Source organism: Microchirus variegatus (genome assembly GCF_963457635.1).
Source record: "Microchirus variegatus genome assembly, chromosome: 14".
In the NCBI taxonomy this organism is placed as follows: domain Eukaryota; kingdom Metazoa; phylum Chordata; class Actinopteri; order Pleuronectiformes; family Soleidae; genus Microchirus; species Microchirus variegatus.
The window spans coordinates 620,449-644,933 of NC_139815.1; the positions used below are offsets into that span (position 1 = coordinate 620,449).

At 41.2% G+C, this 24,485-nt stretch overlaps 1 protein-coding gene across 1 annotated transcript in view; it reads left to right on the forward strand.

The window, feature by feature from the left end:
* Nucleotides 1-3,049: 3,049 nt before the first annotated feature.
* lrrk1 (leucine-rich repeat kinase 1) overlaps nt 3,050-24,485 on the forward strand; it is a gene marked incomplete at its 3' end in the record, with an annotated part of 29,458 nt that continues 8,022 nt past the window's right edge. Inside the window, exons 1-27 of the mRNA XM_083901054.1 lie at nt 3,050-3,151; nt 6,385-6,623; nt 6,708-6,879; nt 7,027-7,206; nt 7,571-7,707; nt 7,802-8,028; nt 8,129-8,256; nt 8,383-8,546; nt 8,972-9,109; nt 9,702-9,814; nt 9,953-10,023; nt 10,211-10,340; nt 11,890-12,002; nt 12,436-12,650; nt 12,839-13,003; nt 13,360-13,532; nt 13,616-13,730; nt 14,995-15,154; nt 15,337-15,515; nt 15,591-15,688; nt 17,297-17,468; nt 17,566-17,735; nt 18,586-18,725; nt 18,887-19,163; nt 21,383-21,552; nt 21,654-21,864; nt 23,971-24,103. Coding sequence (XP_083757180.1) covers nt 3,082-3,151; nt 6,385-6,623; nt 6,708-6,879; nt 7,027-7,206; nt 7,571-7,707; nt 7,802-8,028; nt 8,129-8,256; nt 8,383-8,546; nt 8,972-9,109; nt 9,702-9,814; nt 9,953-10,023; nt 10,211-10,340; nt 11,890-12,002; nt 12,436-12,650; nt 12,839-13,003; nt 13,360-13,532; nt 13,616-13,730; nt 14,995-15,154; nt 15,337-15,515; nt 15,591-15,688; nt 17,297-17,468; nt 17,566-17,735; nt 18,586-18,725; nt 18,887-19,163; nt 21,383-21,552; nt 21,654-21,864; nt 23,971-24,103 — 4,260 coding nt within the window. The 5' untranslated portion in view covers nt 3,050-3,081. The remainder of the gene's footprint in view (nt 3,152-6,384; nt 6,624-6,707; nt 6,880-7,026; nt 7,207-7,570; nt 7,708-7,801; nt 8,029-8,128; nt 8,257-8,382; nt 8,547-8,971; nt 9,110-9,701; nt 9,815-9,952; nt 10,024-10,210; nt 10,341-11,889; nt 12,003-12,435; nt 12,651-12,838; nt 13,004-13,359; nt 13,533-13,615; nt 13,731-14,994; nt 15,155-15,336; nt 15,516-15,590; nt 15,689-17,296; nt 17,469-17,565; nt 17,736-18,585; nt 18,726-18,886; nt 19,164-21,382; nt 21,553-21,653; nt 21,865-23,970; nt 24,104-24,485) is intronic.

Genomic DNA, 24,485 nt, shown 5'->3' on the forward strand with positions numbered 1-24,485 from the left:
AACATGAACCATAATTAATGATTAATTAACAAAGATATGGGTCAAATGTTTGTACCATAGTGTTTGTAAGTGCTGAGTCATGGTTGGTGTGATGGTATGAATCTGACAGAACTTTGTTTCCTGTTCCTCACAAGGTCATTATTACCTGTTTGGCTCCACGAGATCATGTTACACTGACACCTTTTTATAAAACATTTGTATTTGTGTGTGTGTGCTTGTGGGGAGTTGCCATTTTTCAGCTTTTGCAAAGAGAATGTCACTGTGGAGCTCGTCGTGGGCATTGACTTTGTTTGTAAACTAAATAAACATCATTTTCTTATTTGGTTCACAAAACGTCGATCAAACTCTGGAATTGAAGATGTTCTCAAATGTCTTGTTTTTGTCCACAAACTAAATGAATGATTTCTTTGTTTTATGGAGCAAAGAAAGCAGAAAATATTTTTGTTCCTTTGTTGTTGTTGTTTTTTTAGTTTTTTTTACATAAATGTCAATCAAACATTGAAAGTAATGAATTCTTGTTGCAGCTCTTCTGTGTCATAACCAACATGTGTTTGTTTGTCTCTGCTCACATTAGATTTGTATTTAAATAGAGATTCTGAATAAAGAAAATCAAACATACGTCACTTCATTGTCTTGTGGATCATTTCCATGAATCAAATACATATTTATTTAATGTTTTAATATAAAGTAAACTCACTTTAACTAAATGTCCTCACTTTGAATGTCCTCACTTTAACTAAATGTCCTCACTTTGACTAAATGTCCTCACTTTAACTAAATGTCCTCACTTTGACTAAATGTCCTCACTGACTAAATGTCCTCACTTTAACTAAATGTCCTCACTTTGACTAAATGTCCTCACTTTAACTAAATGTCCTCACTTTGACTAAATGTCCTCACTTTAACTAAATGTCCTCACTTTGACTAAATGTCCTCACTTTGACTAAATGTCCTCACTTTAACTAAATGTCCTCACTTTGACTAAATGTCCTCACTTTAACTAAATGTCCTCACTTTAACTAAATGTCCTCACTTTAACTAAATGTCCTCACTTTAACTAAATGTCCTCACTTTAACTAAATGTCCTCACTTTAACTAAATGTCTTCACTTTAACTAAATGTCCTCACTTTAACTAAATGTCCTCACTTTAACTAAATGTCCTCACAAATACAATAATGATGAATATAATGTTTGAAATGTCCAGATGTTCCCGATTCCCTCCATTCACCTGCTAAGCCCCGCCTCCTTCTCCGCCTCTGATTGGATCACTCTAATGTTTTCCTCCACCGCTCACCAATCGTTACTCTTCATGTCTCGACCCAAACCAATCAGAGCCGGAGAGGGGCGGGGCCTCGTCCATCTGACGGAGGAGAAGGAAGTTTCAGCAGCAGCAGCTCGACGAATAGAGTCGAAGATTCGTTTCGGTCTCGATGATCGTTTATGTGTAAAAGCTCGTGAAGTGACGATGAAACAACATGGTGTTTGTTTATCTGTTCATTTAATGATCATTTAATGTTCATTTAATCATGAACGTGCACGTGTTTCATGAGCGTTCGAACGTGAACTCGATTCGTGTCGAAGTCGGTTAGAAAAGTTCAGTTCGTTGTGTGTGTGTGTGTGCGCGCGCGGGTGTGTGTGTGTGTGTGTGCGTGCGCGGGTGTGTGTGTGTGTGTGTGTGGAAAGTTTGCATCGTGGAATCAGGAAGTTCAGTAAAATGTTTGCAGTTTTCAGCTGTGAAGCTTCTGAGGAACATGAGGTGAGTTCAGCACTAACACGACATGTTATCTGTCTGTGTGTGTGTCTGTGTCTGTGTCTGTGTGTGTGTGTGTGTGTGTGTGTGTCTGTGTCTGTGTGTGTCTGTGTGTGTGTGTGTGTGTGTGTGTGTGTGTGTGTGTGTTTGTGTGTGTGTGTGTCTGTGTCTGTGTGTGTGTGTGTCTGTCTGTCTGTGTGTATCTGTGTCTGTGTGTGTGTCTGTCTCCTGAGTTTATTCATGTTTGTGTGTGTCTGTGTGTGTGTGTCTGTGTGTCTGTGTGTGTTTGTGTGTCTCTGTCTCCTGAGTTTATTCCTGTGTGTGTGTGACGTCAGTCAAGAAAAACAAACGTGTCATAAAACGAAACAAATAATTTCCTCCTGAATGAGACAAACTTTTTTTTTTAAATCAAAGTAAATCAGTCACAGCAGTGACAACAGAGGCCTTTCAAAGCTGTGTGTGTGTGTGGGGGGGTATGTTTATGCAGTATTTGTATGTGTGTGTATATACATATATGTATATATATGTATATGTATATATATATATATATATATATATATATATATATATGTATATATATATATGTATATATATGTATATATATATATATATATATGTATATGTATATATATGTATATGTATATATATATATATATATATATATATATATATATATATATATATATGTATATATATGTTTATTATGTTTATCTAGTTGATGTTATGTTTGTTTTTTATTCATGTTGTGATCATCTATTGCCCTCTATGGTCAAACACCAGCTACTGCATTTAAATATTCTTAATTCTTTAGTTGTGGAACGTCCACTTTGGTCCACTTTGGTTCAGTTCAGTACGAATATACAAAATGACCAGAACTAAGCGTTCTATTCTTTGTCACCCATCACGTCCTCACTTTGACTAAATGTCCTCACAGATCATTTGTAGACGCATCATTAAAGTGTAGACAAACACTTTAAAGAAGACAGAGACGCATTCAAGAAAGCTCGTAAATCTGCTTCTAAATCTCATCACTTCTACAAACACATGAAAAAAACGGCCTCTGCTGTCGTTATTTGATCAGATCTGTCTTTTATTACATTTTTAATATAATCACAAATAATTCTGAGCTTTTATTTTTGAACTTTTATCCTTTTTAAATTCCATGTTTGATCAGCTGTTAGTTTGTGAACAGAACCAGCTGATTATTAGCAATAATAATAATAATAATAATAATAATAATAATAATAATAATAATGACATTTATTGTGTTTGTGAACAGAACCTGGGCTGATTTTCCCGCCTCTGCTCTGACTCGGGTTCTTCAGCAGGAATGTCGTACTGGTCCGTCGGTGATCCCCGGGAATCTGTAGCCACGCCCACAAACATGGAGGAACAAAGCAGTGAGTCCAAACACCCTGGTTCTGTTCTGAAGGTTCTGTTCTGAAGGTTCTGTTTGTGTGGTTTTTCAGCTTCTTAAATGAATATTCATTCAAGAAATCATTCAAACTCATTCAAAATGAGAGGTTTGAGAACATCATCATCATCATCATCATTTCATCTACGTTAAATTAATCTAAAGAGAGACAGAGAGAGAGAAAGAGTCTGATTGGTTGGTGTGACTCCTCCTCCATCCAATCCTGTTCCTCCTCTCTCTCTCTCTCTCTCTCTCTCTCTCTCTCTCTCTCTCATCCTGGGCACGTCAGAGGAAGACGATCAAAAGAACAAACCAGGATGGATGAGGTTGGATGAAGATGTAGATGATGATGATGATGATGATGATGATGATGGATGAAGATGACAGGAGCAGAGTCAGTTGGTGATGATCAGGTCAGGAGAAGCCTCTGTTGTTTGATGTCTGTTTATCTGCTGTGACATCATCACTGGTCACTGGTCAGTGAGGTCAGTGGTCAGTGGTCAGTGTGGTCAGTCAGTAACGTGTTCACAGGTTTAAATTAGTGATCAGAGGGAGTTCACAGATCAACCCTCTCATGATCATCATGAGGATGTATTTTGAAAGTATGTCTGTAGAATTGTCAGTAAGTGTTCGATGAGTGAGTTCTTTCTGCTCCTTTTTCCATAATGAGATGAACACATGAACGACAGGACCATCACAGAAGAGTTTAAGTTCAAATTAACAGATTAAGATTTTGCTCAGTTTCAGTAAAAACGTTGCTCTGTGTGAAATGATTTGCTTTGATTTCAGTCTGGTCAGTGTGTGTGTGTGTGTGTGTGTGTGTGTGTGTGTGTTTTTGTGCAGGTGTAAACAGGAAGTAGATTCTCTCTTTAAACAAGCAACAGAGTTGAGTTATAGCAATGGACGAACATGTTCATGTTTGTACGTTTTCACGTTTGTTCGTTTTCACGTTTGTTCGTTTTCACGTTTGTTCGTTTTCATGTTTGTACGTTTTCACGTTTGTTCGTTTTCACGCTTGTTCGTTTTCACGCTTGTTCATTTTTTCACGTTTGTTAGTTTTCACGTTTGTTCGTTTTCACATTTGTTCGTTTTCACGTTTGTTCGTTTTCACGTTTGTTCGCTTTCACGTTTGTTCGTTTTCATGTTCATGTTTGTTAGTTTTCATGTTTGTTCGTTTTCACGTTTGTTCGTTTTCATGTTTGTTCTTTTCCTGTTCACGTTTGTTCGTTTTCACGTTTGTTCGTTTTCACGTTTGTTCGTTTTCATGTTCACGTTTGTTCGTTTTCATGTTTGTTCGTTTTCATGTTCACGTTTGTTCGTTTTCACGTTTGTTCGCTTTCACATTTGTCCGTTTTCATGTTCATGTTTGTTAGTTTTCACGTTTGTTAGTTTTCACGTTTGTTCGTTTTCGTTTTTCACGTTTGTTCGTTTTCACGTTTGATCATGTTTGTTCGTTTTCATGTGCATGCTTGTTCGTTTTTATGTTTGTTCATGTTTGTTCGTTTTCATTTTTGTTCATGTTTGATCATGTTTGTTCGTTTTTATGTTTGTTCATGTTTGTTCGTTTTTGTTTTCATGTTCATGATTGTTCATGTTTGATCCTGTTTGTTCTTGTTTTCATGTTCATGTTTGTTCATGTTTGTTTTTGTTTTCATGTTCATGTTTGTTCATGTGCATGCTTGTTCGTTTTCATGTTTGTTCGTTTTCATGTTTGTTCATGTTTGTTCGTTTTCATGTTTGTTCATGTTTGATCCTGTTTGTTCTTGTTTTCATGTTCATGATTGTTCGTGTCCGTTCATGTGTTTTAACCACAGTCTTAACCAGGAAATGTAACTTCACCTTTAGTTTCCTCATTAGTGCCACAGAAGAAAGTACCGTGGTGTTGGTGTGTGTCAAATATGTGGAAGTGATCACATGACTTCAGGTGTGTTGGTGACACTGAAACAGCTGAGTCACTGTTCACCTGTGAGTATGTGACTTATGAGGAAATGTGTCATCAGTGTTTGATGATGAAGATTAGACGAAAATCCTGTTTGTTTTTGTTTATTTGAATATTTTTAATGTCACATCGTCAATAACTGACTCTCTGATCGGTTCACTGTTAACCTGAGTGAACGGGCTCTCCAATCTCCAACATTTAGCAAAGCTAATGTCTCAAATGCCCATATTTAAAGGTGTCATATGTAAGAATGTGGCCAAAAACTGTTACTACATTCAAATTCAAAATACAGAGGTCTTTTAGGTTTTGTTTTCTGACGTAACTGGCAACCCGTGGTTGCTCGGCAGCTGAGACTCTACTGACTGCAATGATTGGTAGACGGCGGTAGGTGGCGCCACATGACGCCAAAACATGATTTCAAAACATAAACATGATTTGCAGTCTGCAAAATATTTTTTTTAATGCAAATATTTTGTCTGTACTGTTGTTGTTGGTGAGTTCAGTTTGTTATATGAACATTATTCCTGAGTCTCTGTGACATATTAGGAGGATTTTATCATTTATTACATAATGCACCTTTAACAGAGGAGTCTGGTGTATTTAGAGACGACACTGCTAAAGGCCAGCGATCGTGAGCCAAGAATCAAGTTCCTTTCTTTTTTCAGCTTCTTAAATGTGAATATTTTCTACTTTCTGTCATTTTTCAGCTTCTTAAATCTCTGTCAGTTCTCTGATGGTTGATGAAGGTCGATGGAGGTCGTTTGTGGAGACAGATCTCAAAACACAGCTGTGATTCACTTTCCTCTTTTAGCTTGGTCTGAGTTTTCTTTCATGAATAATTGATCCGCAGAGAGGTCACATGACAACGCAGACACCATTAGACGCTCGTATGTCTCCAGCATCAATATCACACACAGAAGGAGAGAGGATGAAGCTGCTGCTGAGATAACCTCCATTTTTTTAGTTTCTCGTATCTGCCGCTTAGACTGAGGAGAGGAGGCGCACACACACACACACACACACACATCATCATCACAAAGTCAAATCAACAAGTTTATGAGAGGAGAACAAAGGACACAATAATCTGTGGTTTTTCTGGTTTTAGTTGTGACCGTTTTTTTTCTTTCATTTTCACTCACTCACTTCTTCATTCTCTACAGTTAGTTTCAGATGTTCTTTCCCTCTTTATATTCTGTGTTATTCTTGTTCTCTGATTCTCTCTCCTCCTCCTCCTCCTCCTCCTCCTCCTCCTCCTCCTCCTCCTTCCTCTCTGCTCTTAGACCCTGGGGAGGAAATGGGAGCCAAGGCGTCGTTGGTGGATGGTCAGGGCCCCGCCCCCGCCCCCGCCCCCGGTCCCGCCCCCGCCCCCGGCACCAGCCCTGGCTCCGCCCCCGCTCCTTCTCTCACACTGGAGAACATCCACGCTGCGTATAAGGAGGGGGAGGAGGGCGTTGCCAGGGAGCTGATCCAGAGAGCCTGCTGCATGGAGTGCAGCACTGTTGCGCCCCCTATCAGCGGGGTGAGTACACTGATGCATGCAGTGATACACATGAAGCAAGCATTTTCTATAATCAGTATTTTTTTCTGTGTGTGTGTGTGTCAGGTCCAACTCCTGTGTGCAGCCTGTCACCATGGCGACCTGGAGAGTGTCCGTTACCTCCTGAAAGAAGCTCACATCACGCTCCCTCAGGAGCCGTCCAGCAGTAACCCGGCCGTCATGGCAGCTTCCTGTGGTCACAGCAGTGTGGTCAAAGAGCTGCTGGACTCTGTACCAGGTCAGAGGGAAACTCACAGCTCCACCTTCTGGGCAACAGGAGAAATGACTGCAGTCACATTTATCATCATATTTACACACATCATTTAAAGCTGCAATGTGTAACGTTATCCTGTAGAATTATGGGAAATCTCCTCCTCCCTCTCAGGTCAGTGTCTAAGGCGGGACTTGTTGAACTGGATGTTGTCGGCGTCGTGTCGTCAAGGTAACCTGGATGTGGTTCGACTGTTGGTTCAACGCTACGAGGCTGATGTATGTGACTGTGCCGTCCACGCTGATGAGTTTGCTGTGGTCACCAGTCTGCCACTGTACGCTGCTGCTCAGGCCGGTAAAGACATGACATCGGCGTTTTTATACATGACATCAGCGTTTTTATACATGACACATGGGTTTTTATATGTGACATTAGCATTTTATACATCACATCAGCTTTTTTATTCATGACACGAGAGTTTTTATACATGACATAAGGGTTTTTATATATGACATCAGTGAATTATACGCAACACAAGGGTTTTTATACATGACATCAGCGTTTTATACATAAAATCAGCGTTTTTATACATGACATCATGTATTCCTTCGGGATAATAAAAGTATTATCGCTGATTCTGATCAGCTTTTTATACATGACATCAGCATTTTTGTACATGACATCAGTGTTTTTATACATGACATCATCATATTTATAGGTAATGAGGACGTCGCCATCTTCCTGCTGGAAAATGGAGCAGGATTCTCCTCTTACACACTGATGGACCATCCAACCTTCAGCAAACATCTGCTCAGACTCAAACTACAGGACACGTCTCACACAGACGTGAAGGAGGTTTGTCTTTGTTTGTTCCAACACATTTATGAAGAGATAATGTATGTGTGTGGTCTCACATTTCAATATGTGTCCTGTGTGTGTGTGTGTGCAGGCTGTCAGTGTGAGTTGGAGTGGTCTACAGCTGCCCTGGTTGGATCTGGACTGGTTCATGGACATCTCGTCTCGTATCACAGAGCTGGACGTGTCCTGTAACGCTCTGACCTCTCTGCCCTCTGTGGTTCCCTGGGGCCTCATCCACCTGAAAACTCTAGATCTGTCCAACAACTTTCTGAAGGAGCTTCCTCCTGCTCAAAGCTCTCAGGAGGTCATCTGCTCCAGGTACACACAGCAGCCACTGGTTACACTCACCTGTCCACAGGTAACTGTGACTCCTGCCCGTCCTCACTGTCCTGTGTGTCTTTTTCTCTCCGTTCTTCAGATTACAGCATATTCATTTGTCTCAGAACCAGTTCACCAGTTTACCACCAGGACTCCTTCATCTCACACACTTACAGAGAATATGTGCTGCTAAGAATCACATCAGTGTCCTGTTTGACATCCCCGCCTGTGAGTCCCTGACACGTCCTCACTTTACGTCACCGCCATTCTCCTTCCTCATCTTGTCCTGCAGGTGGCGCTGTGTTCTCTGATCTGGTTCAGACTCAGTCACACTGTCCACACTGTCTTTTTCAGCCACAAACTGGATCGGCCTTCGTAAGCTGGAGGAGCTGGACGTGTCGGACAATCGTCTGGACGGTCTGTCTGTGACCGTCATGCACTGTCTCAAGTCTCTGACTGTCCTCAACGTGAGCGGGAACAGACTCAGCAGCTTCCCTGACCCCTGGGCCTGTCCACTGGTAAGAGACGAGTGTCCAAGTGTCCACTGGTAAGAGACGAGTGTCCACTGGTAAGAGACGAGTGTCCAAGTGTCCACTGGTAAGAGACGAGTGTCCACTGGTAACAGACTAGTGTCCACTGGTAAGAGATGAGTGTCCACTGGTAAGAGACGAGTGTCCAAGTGTCCACTGGTAAGAGACGAGTGTCCACTGGTAAGAGACGAGTGTCCAAGTGTCCACTGGTAAGAGACGAGTGTCCACTGGTAAGAAACTAGTGTCCACTGCTGAGACCAGTTCCCACTGAGACGAGTGTCCACTGAAACCACTTTTCACTGGTGTGAGACGCTTGAACACTCTGACAGTTTAGTGTTTCCATGTCATAGATGACCTCTCTACTGTTGTCACATAGTAACATAATAATGACTTCTCTGTGTCTTCGTCTTCAGAAACAATGCAAAGCTTCGTCCAATCTTCTGGAGACACTTCCAAACACCATGTCCATCTTCTGGAAAAACAAACTGCAAGACGTGGACTTTTCTGAGAACAGTCTGACCGAGCTGCCCTCACACATCTTTGAGCTGGAGGTAACAAAACAAACCACTGTCCATCTGTCTCTGATGTTTCATTAAAGGGAAACTTCAGGCTTTATGAAGTCTAATATTATAATAGGACAGTGAAAAAAAAGTTTAGTTTTATCCACTAGACAAAGGACTCGGCATGTTCATGTCTTTATCTCACTCTTAGACAGACTTTTCCAACAGGAAACTCAAGTTTGTAAACCACTCACTCTCCCACACCAAAGTCCATAGAGAAAATCAGTGATTTTAACATCACAGCACACAGGAGTTGTTGATCCACTGTTGCCTCCATCACTAAGTTCAAATGTCTTATTTTGTCACTTCAGTGTTTGAAATCCTTTGTTCAGATTGACCTCAGTGACACAAAGTGACCACACGAGGCAGCAGTAGACCAGCAGCTCCTGTGTCCCTGTGAGCTAAAATCACTGATTTTCTCTATGAGGTTTAGTGTTTGAAATCCATTGTTCAGATTTCCATGAAGTAACTGTTATACATTCAAAATAAACGACTTGTGTATGTTTAGTATCTTAATGGCTCAACACAATAGTGTGTTAATAACTGTGTGTGTGTGTGTGTGTGTCACTTCTGTTCTCCTCAGGCTCTGCTGTCACTCAAACTGTGTGGGAATCACCTCACAACTCTTCCAGCAGCAGGAAACTGGAGATGTTCTCAGCTGAGGACACTTGACCTGTCCAGGAACCAGCTGGGCAAGTAAGACCACACACACACACACACACACACACACACACCATTTAGACCCATTATGTCCACATGATCCATTTAAACTGTCTTAGTTTAAGTCTTGTGTTTATTAATATTTTCCATTGTGTTTCACGTTTTGCCTTAAAGAACAGAGGAAGTGCCCAAATCTCGTAAGCTGGCCTTCCTGACCACATGGAGCAGAAGAGACCCAGAGCCAGGTACATGTCACTGTTCCTCTTCACTGTCAACAACATCGATAGTGAGAGTGGATGTGCTTGTATTTCTCAGGATTGTCAGGATTTTTGCATTTATTGCACAAAGTTTCATGTTGGGAATCCAGTTATAAATCCACCTCTGACTCTGTGTGTGTGTGTTTTTGTCTGTGTGTGTGTGTGTTTGCTTCAGTGTGTTCTGTAGAGTTTCCTTTGATCCTCCGCGATTCTCTGGAAGTTCTGTATTTGAACGACAACCAGCTGGACTGTGTCCCTCAGTCAGTGTGTGCTCTTACCAACCTCACTGAACTCTACCTGTCCAAGTGAGTCCTGTCATGTCCTCCTGTATCCTGTGTGCTGCCCCCTGGTGTCCTCACACACACACACTCTCCTCACATCTGTGTCTCCTTGTCTTTGGTGAGTGAAGCCTGTGAGGTCAGAGTTGCTGCTCTGATTGTCCTCTGGGGGACGCTGTTGTCTTTCTCATTGAGTATCTGCAGCCTTTTTTCAAACACTTTGTTCACGTTTTATTAAAGTGTGTGTGTTCATTATTTAGAGCTGCAGCAAACACTCACTCACTCATCAGGTTCTATTTTAGTTTATTAATTCAAAGTCAGATTGTTTTAAAATGTGTTTTATGAAATTATAACAATTTATGTTTAAGAAGATAAACAAAATCAAACTCAAATAGTTGACAATTCCCTCAGTTATTGATTAAATACAGACTTTTCTCTTCAATTCATAAACCTTTTTAAACCTTGACTTTAATGATATTTAATTAAACTCCTGCTCCTGCAGCAGTGTTGTACATGAGGTCAGTCCAGTGGAGGAACAGCTGTTTCCAGCTGTTTGTGTCTCTGCTCTCACTCTCACACTTTTCCTGTCACTGACGAATAATCCTCTCACTGTTTCTTAGAAGGCGTTTGTTTTCGTTTTTTTTATTTTTTTTTAATGTTTTCTATGAATTGAAGCCTGTTTTTCCACGAACTCATAAACTAACACATACTATAACCTCCTCATACCACAGAGAAAGAGGTTAGACCTTTGTGAGTTCCAGTTCAAATCCTTACAGCAGAGTTCTGGACGACCTAAAACAGTTCAGACATGAGGATATAAAAGCCTTAATTCAACCTTAAAGCTCATTCACAGCATAAATGATCTCAGGTGACACGATGTTTTCCCATTTTCACCAGCTGTATAAAACTATGACGGCGTATTAGGGTCAAGTTTGAAAAAAATAAATAAATTACAGACCGGGGGGAAGGGGGTAATGTGAATGAACAGATTTATGAGATAAAAAGTAGCAAAATCTACGAGAATATAAAGTCACAGATTTACGAGATAAAAAGTGGCAAATATATGAGAAAATACATTTGCAGATTTATGAGATTAAAAGTACAATTCCATTTTATTAAATATATCGACTCGCACCACAATTTCTCCCGCTGTAGTTGGTATGTTGAGAAAAATGTATGGGGACAAAATTCTCGATCATACATAGTTCTTGTAGATTTGCCACTTTTTATCTCATAAATCTGCTTCTTTTTTCTTGAAATATTATTGTTGTTTTTTCATACTTGGCCCTAATACTTCATAATAATAATAATATAAAATACACTTGAGCAAAAAGTACTTTTTTATTTTTAGAATACATTTTTATGAACAAAAATTAATAGAAAAACTGTCTATTTTTGTCACTTCTGCACAAGTATCACTACTCCCTGTTTACTTTGCCCCACAACACATTTTGTAAAGTCTGAAGATGTGACGTATAAACACACCGAGAGTGCGTCTGTGAAACTGAAAAATCAGTCTACACCTGATCATTCTGACATAATCACATTGTTCTCCTCTCACCTGCTCTGGCTTCAGTAATCCTGGAATCCGGGAGCTTCCAGCAGAGCTCGGTCAACTCTGCAACCTGTGGCAGCTGGACACAGAAGACCTCAACATCACCAATGTTCCACAGGACGTGAGGAATGAAGGTACTGCCCCCTACAGGCAAAGAGGAATCCTTTGTGCTTACTGCACTTCACCTGCTGCTCCTTAAGAACATGTTTTGCATCTTTATCTCACTGTTAGACAGGAAATTGAAGTTTGTAAACCACTCACTCTCCCACACCAAAGTCCATAGTGATTTTAGCTCACAGGGACACAGGAGCTGCTGGTCTACTGCTGCCTCGTGTGGTCACTTTGTGTCACTGAGGTCAATCTGAACAAAGGATTTCAAACACTGAAGAACAAAATAAGACATTTGAACTTAGTGATGGAGGCAACAGTGGATCAACAACTCCTGTGTGCTGTGATGTTAAAATCACTGATTTTCTCTAAGGACTTTGGTGCAGGGAGAGTGAGTGGTGTAATTTGTCTGCAGATGATTGTTGGCGTGACCTCACCTTTGACCTCTGGTATCATCAGGTCCTGTGTCAGTCCTGGCCTTCCTCCGCGCTCAGCTTCGTAAAGCAGAGCCGTGTAACCTGCTTAAGATGCTGGTGATTGGTCCACCACGTCAGGGGAAAAGTGCCCTGCTGGAGGCGCTGCAGAGCGGCCGAGTGTCGGCCTTCACCCCAGTAGATTGCAGCATCTCCACCTCCACCTGGGAGCTGGAAAAACCCAACTGTGGCAAAAACAATGTGAGGATATAACACACACACATGCCGTGCCAATCATGAGTGTTATATGTTTTCATGGGCGTGGCTTAATCTATACGTTTGTTCTTCCTGTCTGCAGTCACACACACACACACACACACACACACAGTCATCCATGTCTGACTGTTTTTATTTGTCTCAGCACGTGTCTCTGGTGTTGTCCTTCACAGAAAGACTCAGTGATGTTTAATGTGTGGGACGTGGGAGGACAGGCCAGCATGTCCACAGTCAACCAGTGTTTCTTCACTGATAAAGCTCTGTACGTGCTGGTGTGGAACCTGGCACTGGGAGAAGAGGCTGTGGTCAGTCTGCAAACATGGCTGCTCAACATAGAGGTGACTCACACACACACACACACAGATTTCACACACATTGAATGAGTTTATTTATTTTACATATAATAAACTGTGAATTTCTCAGCGAGATGAATAAAGTATCTATCTATCTATCTATCTATCTATCTATCTATCTATCTATCTATCTATCTATCTATCTATCTATCTATCTATCTATCTATCTGTCTATCTATCTATCTAATGGAGCAGCAGGAAACAGAAGTTATGTCACAGGTCAAATACAGTTCTGTGACGGACCATGTGAGGCCCACGAGCCTCGAGTTTGACACGTGATGTAAATGTTATTTGTTGTGTGTGTGTGTGTGTGTGTATGTGTGTGTGTGTGTGTGTGTCAGGCTCGAGCTCCAAACTCTGCCGTGGTCGTCGTGGGAACACATCTGGACCTGATTGACACTAAGTTCCGCACAGAGAGACTGGCCACACTGAGAGCTTACATCCTGGCTATGTGTCGATCTCCATCAGGAGCTCGAGCTTCCGGATTCCCTGATGTTACCTGGAAACACCTGCAGTAACTCCACCCTCTTCTTTTTCACCTTCTCACTCTCTGGTCATACTTCAATATAATGTGTGTGTGTGTGTGTGTGTCCTCAGTGAAGTGTCCTGCAGGACGTCAGAGGGTCTGGACAGTCTGAAGAAGTTGATCTATCAGGTGACTCTGTCCATGAAGGACAACAGCAGCAGCAGCAGGAAACTGTTGGGTCGACTGGTGAGTTCATCCTCAACTTCTATGTGGCACTTTAGACCAGCTCATTATTTGGCAGTCTGTGGATTTATAGAACAGTCAGACCATCTACTGGAAGGAGAGGCTACTGGTCACCTTAGATGGAGGTTACCTCAGGTCCTCACTTTTTCAGTACTTTTACTTTTAAACTGTGTCTCATTTGCATTTAAAGAGACAGGCACTCGTATATTTAGAACAGCTCATTATTTGGCAGTCAGTTTGTGAATGTTTAGAACAGCTCATTATTTAGCAGGCAGTCTGTTGGTGGATTTGTAGAACAGCTCATTATTTGGCAAGCAGTCTGTTGGTGGATTTGTAGAACAGCTCATTATTTGGCAAGCAGTCTGTTGGTGGATTTGTAGAAAAGCTCATTATTTGGCAAGCAGTCTGTTGGTGGATTTGTAGAACAGCTCATTATTTGGCAGGCAGTCTGTTGGTGGATTTGTAGAACAGCTCATTATTTGGCAAGCAGTCTGTTGGTGGATTTGTAGAACAGCTCATTATTTGGCAAGCAGTCTGTTGGTGGATTTGTAGAACAGCTCATTATTTGGCAAGTAGTCTGTTGGTGGATTTGTAGAACAGCTCATTATTTGGCATGCAGTCGGTTGGTGGATTTGTAGAACAGCTCATTATTTGGCATGCAGTCTGTTGGTGGATTTGTAGAACAGCTCATTATTAAGCATGCAGTCAGTTTGTGAATGTTTAGAACAGCTCATTATTTAGCAGGCAGTCTGTTGGTGGATTTGTAGAACAGTTCATTATTTGGCATGCAGTCTGTTGGTGGATTTGTAGAACAGCTCATTATTTGGCATGCAGTCTGTTGGTGGATTTGTAGAACAGCTCATTATTTGGCATGCAGTCAGTTTGTGAACGTTTAGAACAGCTCATTATTTAGCAGGCAGTCTGTTGGTCGATTTGTAGAACAGCTCATTATTTGGCAAGCAGTCTGTTGGTGGATTTGTAGAACAGCTCATTATTTGGCATGCAGTCTGTTTGTGGATTTGTAGGACAGCTCATTATTTGGCATGCAGTCTGTTGGTGGATTTGTAGAACAGCTCATTATTTGGCATGCAGTCTGTTGGTGGATTTGTAGAACAGCTCATTATTTGGCATGCAGTCTGTTGGTGGATTTGTTTGTTTTCTGACCTCAGTGGATAAATTAAACTGTTCTATTTCATCAGATGGAGAGAAAAAAAAAGGAAAATCACTTGTGTCACAAGTGCAGATCATGTTGTTGTTTTTGCAACAGATTCCCAGGAGTTATCTGACCCTCCAGGAAGCTGTGATGACGGAGAAGCAGAGGCGAGAAAGTGAGGGAGACGTCCAGTATCTGAGCGACACACAGCTGGACCACATCGTTGAGCAGAACCAGGCCAGTGACATCAGAGACTATGAAGACCTTCAGATCGGTAAACAGCTGGAACTACACACGCAAACTTCTCCTTATCTTAAAAGCACATTTTTGTCCATAGTGTAACAAGTGTGATTAATATTAGCCCCTTTAGAGTCACACTGTCTGCTGTTCTAAATACATGCAGTGATATAACATGATTTATGTTGATTTGAATGGATTTGTTCTTTCACGTCACAGCCCTCAGCTTCCTGATCGAGACAGGGACGCTGCTGCACTTCCCTGACACCAGCCACGGACTGTGCACCCTCTACTTCCTGTGTCCTGTGTGGCTGTGCGAGTGTCTGGAGAGGATCGTCCATCTCAAGTCCTCTCGCTCTGTGGCCAGAAATGGACTGATCAGGACTGAAGACCTGAGGGTGAGACTCAACAGAAAAACTGTTTTTATTCATCATTCTTGTCTTTATGTCTCATGTGACTCTTCTTCTGTGCAGATGCTGATGGTAGGAACAGGCTTCACTGAGAAGACTGAAGAACAGTATTTCCAGTTTTTGGCCAAGTTTGAGATCGCACTCCCTGTGGCCAACAACAGGTAAAACACTGTCCTTTAAACATCTGTAATACATTATGTAACATTTCTGCATCAAAGTAACCAAAGAACAACAACATTCACGTTATATATTATTGTTACATCAACCAAAATGTTTCTCCAAAAAGGTCTGGACAATATATGGATATTATATTTCTCTCTATATATGCATCTATATCTCTTTATAGTGTATTTACAGTGTATTTTACAGTCTATTTACAGTTTATTTTACAGTGTGTTTACAGAGTATTTAGAGTGTATTTTACAGAGTATGTACAGTGTATTTTACAGTGTATTTACAGAGTACGTACATTGTAGTTATAGTGTATTTTAGAGTGTATTTACAGAGTATGTACAGTGTAGTTATGGTGTATTTTAGAGTGTATTTACAGTGTATTTTAGAGTGTATTTACAGAGTATGTACATTGTAGTTATAGTGAATTTTAGAGTGTATTTACACAGTGTATTTACATACATTGTCACTCAAACTCTTCATGAGTCCATAGAAACTACCTATGTGCTGCATTATATCCACACATATATCTCCTATATCAGGATATAAAGTATACAAATACACACATGTTATTCATAAGTCTTAGTATGTGTCCAGTTCTCCCCAGCTGCCCCCCTAACTTTTGTGTTTTAAAAACTTTACTTGTAAAAACATCCGTGACTATGTCCACAAGCTTTTCAAAGTAGTGAAGTACTGCTCTTTGAGTAGTTTTGATTTTAGTAAAGACAACAACAGCTTCATATAATATATTAAAACCTGTCATGTTTTAATCCCTAAAGTTTACTCAGGGTCGCAGTTTCGCTGGCGTTACGTCACAACACACTTCACAGTTGTAGCTCGATGGATCATATTGATTTGATTAACTAAGCAGTCGACCTGCTATAAAACCACTTACTGTCATCTATCACAGCAATGAGTTAAACCAGGTGACTTTACTTTTCTAACTGGGAAAATAACAAATACAATAGCATTAAGTATTCTAAACATAACTGTTGTGTGTAATAAATATCTTCTGATTGTAGATTTGTTATACATATTAGCTACATGACCAGACAGTGTAGTGATACAGAGATAACCAGAGCTTCTCATGTCTTGACTATTGCAGGTAAGAGCAGCTGGAGAGAGCAGAACAATGAAAAGGAGAGCAAAGAGTGAGGAGATTGAAAGGGTTTTTAGTTAGAAAGAGAAGGAGAAGTTAGTGAAGTGGAGAGACCAGGAGGCTCAAAGCAGAAGGAGATGAAGAAATAAGTGAAGGAGAAGAGGATGTGAGGGATGAAGAGGAGGAGACTGATGCAGATTCACAAAGTGAGACAGAGGCAGAGAGTTCTTTATTATTTTTGATTATTGCACTTTTTATTTTAGATTAATAATTTTTAAGAGATGCACTGGGCTTGTTCCTGTTGTTCATGATAAAACAATTAGTTTTAAAGTATTTTTATGTTTGTTTTGTTCAATCCATTTACATTTGGGGATTCTTGTGTACCTTCCGCCCATGCCACCCTGCCAAGACCTCTCATGCCACCACGTTGCCGCCCCATGTAGAATTTTCTAGATCCGCCACTGAGTTGTTGTTAGAGAAATCTCTCCTCTGTCCGTAGCTACCTGCTGCCTCACCTGCTTCCCTCTAAGCCGGCCATGGACATCCACAGTTTCCGTCAGCAGGTCACAAACACCCTTCAGCGCCTTTTCAAGATGAGTTTTGTTCCTGCCGGGTTCTGGGAGCGCTTCATCGCCAGGATGTTGATCAGCCTCACAGAGATGGACCTGCAGGTACACACACACACACACACACACACACACACACACACACACACACCTGTCGTCTTTGGTTAAATTCACGCACACCTCACACCTTTACCGTCTTCAGTCCTTTGAGCCTAGAAAGGTCAGCAGGGGGCAGCGCAGCAGGAACTCTGTGATCTACAGCTTTGCAGGAACCCAGCAGAGGAACCGCTGCAGCACCTTCAGAGTCCGGCGCAGTCAGACCATCTACTGGAAGGAGGGTCTACTGGTCACCTTTGATGGAGGTTACCTCAGGTCCTCACTTTTTTAATACTTTTACTTTCAGAAAATGACTTTTGATACTTTTGACGTGATGCAACTACATCAACTTTTTAATGATTTTAATACCTATATTTGGGACTCTGGAGGCCCTATGAGTAGGTAAAGTGTGAACAAAGATGACTCACTCACTTTCTCCAGCTGCGTCTTGAGTCTTGAGACTCACTCATGTTTTTATGATCCTCCTCAGTCTAAGTACAGGAGATAAAACACACCATGTTGACTTCCGCACTCATTGCTACGTCACAATGAGACATTCCTGGAATTGTTGTCTCGTGGAGCTCAACTTTGTCCCTAAAAAACACAAGAGTGCAGGCGAGGGGAATAGTGTCTGGAAGAGTGGAAGTCTGTGAAGTGTTCTATTCTTATAAAGGTATTATATATGACGCCAATGTGCCGGCTAGAGTTGGTAAATGATGACTTTTCCAAATGCTAACTGCTGTGACGCTGCAGGAGCCTCAGTGACGCTGACATAGTTTCCTGTGTCTCATTTGCATATTTAAAGAGACAGGCACTCAAAAGCGAGCGTTCTGAACAGGGCTGTTTTTGCAGAGTGATTGAACTGCTGTGGTGCTTCATCCTTAAGATATTTTGACCAAAGCATGTGACAGACATGTTCATTAGGACACCAGAGAACTAGGTTCACTTGGAGAAATAGGCTATAATGCGAGTTTATGACAGTAAATGTCATAAACTTACATAATATTATAAAAAGTGACCTCAACTTCTACAAAAGTCATTTTCTGGTGACATACTTGCACTTTTACTGAAGTATCACTTTAAAGTATTTTCTACAAGACTGTAAATGTGTTTCTCGTCTCTGCAGCGTGGAGTCGTCGGATGTGAACTGGAAGAAAAAGAAGAGCGGAGGAATAAAAATCATCTGTCAGTCAGAGATGAGAGATTTCTCTGCCATGGCCTTCATCACTGACCACGTCAACTCTCTGATAGAGCAGTGGTTCCCAGGTCTGTGTGTGAGCGTGTCCTGGAAAGGTTTTGAAATGAGATAAAACAGTTTCCGAGGCCTGGAAATGGTTTGGAATTATGTTGAATGAGGGCCTGGTCAGTAATGTGTGTGTGTGTGTGTGTGTGTGTGTGTGTGTGTGTGTGTGTGTGTTCACTTGCAGCGCTGACGGCCAGTGAGAGTGATGGGAGTCTCCTCATAGAGCAGTACGCCCCCTGTCCTCTTTGTGCGTCACTGTGTCATCAGAACCAGGCCAAGAACCAGACCAGTGGGCCCGGCGGCCATTTTGGAGATGGAGATGGGGTCCATTTCTTCAACATGGAGGACTGTGTCCTGGCTGCAGTGGACAAGGAGCACATCACTTGTCCTCAGCATCCTGAGCAGCTGGTCCCGCTGCAGGAACTGGTCCCAGAACTTTTCATGACCGACTTCCCTTCACGGTAACTACACTGTTTTGTTAATTCACCCTCTCATTTTAACTGATGTTAAATAATGCTAAAAAAAACTAAAGTCTAAATGATCTCAAATACATATTTGACTCAAAGGATGAGTTAAACGTTCACACTGAGCAGAAAAACACAGATGTTCACGCTCAGTGAAAACAAAATGGCTGCCAGCAGAGACAGGAAAAACAGAATTTAGAATAAAAAATAAAATCTTTAAGTATACGATAACTACGTCACATACATAACCCACGTCTTTATCTCACTGTTACACAGACAACAGGAAACTGAAGTTTGTAAACCACTCACTTTCCCACACCAAAGTCCATACAACACCATACAGCACACAGGAGTTGTTGATCCACTGTTGCCTCCATCACTAAGTTCAAATGTCTTATTTTGTCACTTCAGTGTTTGAAATCCTTTGTTCAGATTGACCTCAGTGACACAAAGTGACCACAAGGGGCAGCAGTAGACCAGCAGCTCCTGTGTCACGAGCTAAAATCACTGATTTTCTCTATGAGGTTTAGTGTTTGAAATCCCTTGTTCAGATTTCCATGAGATAACTGTTATACATTCAAAATAAAAGACTTGTGTATGTTTAGTATCTTAATGGCTCATAGTTCACATCAGAGGTGTCAACATTGCTGCATCTGTTCTTTTAATCACTAACTTTAACTATAACTTATCCACAATTCAAATCTTAGTCCTAAACTTAACTAGTGCCTCTAGACTAGAAACTAGAAATGAGGTTCTGCCTCATTAGGACCGGGTTTTGGTCTCCATGAGGACTACTGGTCCTGACAAGGTCAGTGTTTATGACAGAAAACACACACTCACACACACATTTGTGTAAACACGTCTCTGTCTCTGTTCTCTGTCACAGTGTAACAGTCTGTCTAAATATTAGTGTGGTTTGGTAAATGAGCAGAGAATGACATCAACACACACTGCTCTACACAACACAACACACACTGCTCAACACAACACACACTGCTCTACACAACACAACACAACACACACTGCTCCACACAACACACACTGCTCTACACAACACGACACACACTGCTCTACACAACACACACTGCTCTACACAACACAACACACACTGTTTTCACAACACAACACACACTGCTCTACACAACACAACACAACACAACACACACTGCTCTACACAACACACACTGCTCTACACAACACGACACACACTGCTCTACACAACACAACACACACTGCTCTACACAACACACACTGCTCTACACAACACAACACACACTGCTCTACACAACACGACACACACTGCTCTACACAACACAACACACACTGCTCTACACAACACAACACACACTGCTCTACACAACACAACACACACTGCTCTACACAACACAACACACACTGTTTTCACAACACAACACACACTGCTCTACACAACACAACACACACTGCTCTACACAACACACACTGTTCTAGTCCTGGGGTCCGTATCACAGAGCAGGTTTAGTTAAAACCTTAGGAGTGTTTTCCCCTAAAATGAGGGAAACTGAGTTTTTATGTGGAGACTATTTTCACAACCATGTCTTTTTGACAGTGATCCTGTGGATGAAGGAGCATCATTACTGTGCAGAGAATTAAATATTCATCAGGAGATGATTATCAGACCTCATAGATGTTCTTGCATTTCCACACACTTCTCTTTTTGAGTGTTACAGTTTCACGTCACAGTTCATCATTTACATTCACAACCTTAATCCATCCTCACATTTACAACATTACCAACCAAATTGTGTGTTGCGCTGCGTTTTTTTTGCAAATGGGAGTTTTTTATAGAACGTCGGAGATGCAGAGCACTTGAGCATGATATAAATGAGAAGTCATTTATGTGTGAAAACAGCATTATGTTGGGGATAAAACACTCGAGCAGCTTCCCCCTGTAATATTATTGTGATTGCAAAGGACGACATTTAAACTTACGCACTGACCCGAGCAACAATGTTCTCCCACACCGTCTTTTTCTAGTTTCCTATCTCAGAGTAGATCAACCCAGAGTTCAGGGTTAGACTCAGAGTTTGTTGAACCTGCTTTGTGAGACAGACCCCTGGTCCTGAGGGTTTCTATCAGTCTGATTCATTTTAGACCATTAAATGATGATGCACTCATCAGATCTGACTCTGTAAGTTATTAGCATAATTAACTGTCTGTCTGTCTCTGTCTCTCAGGCTGTTCCTGGACCAGGTCAAGCTGGACTACAGTGAGGCGGAGAACAACATCCTGGGTCAGGGAGGCAGTGGAACCACCATCTACAGAGCTCTCTATAGGGACCAGCATGTGGCCATCAAACGCTTCCACTTCAGGAAGTGTCCACAGCAGAACGTCCACAGAGACACAGGTACAGAGACAATGTCCTCTGTGTCCTCTGATCGATCCATCCACTCACAGTTTAGTTGTATTGTAAGTTTCTACTCTGTGTGTGTGTGTGTCTGTCTTCAGACACCATGGTGAGACACCTGCAGTCAGCAGAGGCGTTCAGGAGTTTCTCAGAGTTCCGTCAGGAGGCCAGTATGTTACACTCTCTGCAGCATCCGTGCATCGTGTCTCTGGTGGGAATCAGTGTCCACCCTCTGTGCATCGCTCTGCAGTTAGCTCCTCTGAGCAGCCTCAACACTGTGCTGGAGGACAAACAACACAACAACAAAGGCTCGTAAACACACAAACACCACAACAACAACAAAGGCTCGTAAACACACAAACACCACAACAACAACAACAACAAAGGCTCGTAAACACACAAACACCACAACAACAACAACAACAACAAAGGCTCGTAAACACACAAACACCACAACAACAACAACAACAAAGGCTCGTAAACACACAAACACCCAGTGTTGGGGTAGTTACTCAAAAAAACTAATGAGTTACTCGTTACTGCTGTACATTGTAATCAGATTACTTTACTAGTTACTGAATTTGAAAAGTAACTTCACTACTTATTACTTTACTTTCCCATTTCTTAATTTACCATGTAGATACATGGACACACATCACTTAGCCTGCCCACATAGTGTTTATTGTATAATGTATACTTTAATGCATGTAAAACCATATGATCCAACGCAGACTGGATCATTTCTCTACGCGCAGTTTTATCCACACATCCATATATGACACACACATAACGATCTATATGACGAGGATCGAGTACAGTCACGATGAAATACAGCGGATCCGAGTAGATCTTTGTAAAACGTGTTGACAGATTCTCAAGAGCGCACTTTTCATTGTTTTCACCCCGTGGTCTTAATCTTTGTGAAGAAGACGCTTTAGCGCTGTAATTAAGGGAATAACAGATGCATCAGATGAGCTGATCTCTTTAGTTAACTGCTCAAAGAGAAAGAAGAGAGTTCTGTCGTGGGGAGTTCAGAATCTGTGATGTTTGCAGCCAAGTTGCACTTTTGCGCGAAGAGACTTTCCAGTCTTCCAAACTGATCTTGGACAGACTCTAAGTGAGTATAGACAGACGCAGTTTTTTTGCGCGCGCATCGCAACATCGTTTCGGTGGTTACCGGGGAAACGGGAGGAAAAGGCAGGACTTACTTTTAGGACGTCCTGCCTAAAATTAGGGCGCCTAATTTCTTATTATTTTCAGTACACAGGACGCCCAGACGCCCTGCTGGCTAAAAGCCTGTTCTCCAGCGTCTCCATATCAATCTCCATTACCCTCCTTTGCACCAGCAGCTACGTCACTCAAATCTCCATGACAACAGTGCCCAGGCAAGCACACACACAAACAACAGTATGCACACACATCACTTATCAGACGGATCAGAACTTTACACACAGGTAAACATGGCATGGGTAACGCAGAAAAGTGCGTTACTATAGTAAAGTGAAGTAGTTACCGATATTTTTAGCGTAATGTGTTACTTTACTTTGTTACCCAAAAAAGTAATATCGTTACTATAATCCGTTACTTTGTAACTCGTTACCCCAAACACTGCAAACACAACAACAACATCAAAGGCTCGTAAACACATAAACAACCCAACAACAACAACAAAGGCTCGTAAACACACAAGCACAACAACAACAAAGGCTCGTAAACACACAAACACCACAACAACAACAACTTCAAGGCTTATAAACACACCAACAACAACAACAACATCAAAGGCTCGTAAACACATAAACAACCCAACAACAACAACAAAGGCTCGTAAACACACAATCACAACAACAACAATGGCTATAAACACACAAACACAACAACAACAAAGGCTTGGAAACACCATAACAACTTCAAGGCTCGTAAACACACAAACAACCCAAAAACAACAACAAAGGCTCTTTAACATACAAACACAACAACAACAAAGGCTCGTAAACACACAAACAACCCAACAACGACAACAATGGCTCTTTAACACACAAACACAACAACAAAGGCTGGTAAACACACAAACACGACAACAACAACAACTTCAAGGCTCGTAAACACACAAACAACCCAACAACAACAAAGGCTCGTAAACACACAAACAACCCAACAACGACAACAAAGGCTCTTTAACACACAAACACAACAACAACAAAGGCTTGTAAACAAACAAACACCACAACAACAACAACAACAACAACTTCAAGGCTTGTAAACACACAAACACCACAACAACAACAACAAAGGCTTGAAAACACAGAAACACAACAACAAAGCTTCCTCCTTTCACATGTTTCTTTCATTCATTCATTCATTTGTTTAAGTATTTATTATATATAATGTATAATTGTTATGCTCTTCAGGCTCCAGGTTCATGCCCCTGGGTCACATGCTCACCTTCAGAGTAGCCTATCAGATCGCAGCAGGACTGTCTTATCTGCACAGGAAGAGCATCATCTTCTGTGACCTGAAGTCTGACAACATCCTGGTGTGGTCTCTGCAGGTGTGTGTCTCTCACCCTGCTTTATTCATAATGTTTATTAATAACCAAGTTCTATGTTGAAATTAACTGTCCTGACATAATAATATTTTATTACTTCTATAAAATAAATACTTGTTTTTGTTCCCTTTGGTTTTAGAAAAACAAAAGATCCTCACGATCTTATTTCCTTTGAACCTCTCTTCCAAAATAAGAGCCACTGACTTTTCCTTTTTACATAACTTTTTTTTAGTGTTAGCCGTCATTAGTGGTGACAGGAAGTGGAGTTAATGACATTTATAAAACTAAACCTGAGCATAGATTTACTGATTCAGCTCATTGTTGTGATTTTTTTGGTTTATTTATCAACGGAAACACCAACAGACAGAGATTGAGTATTAAAGAT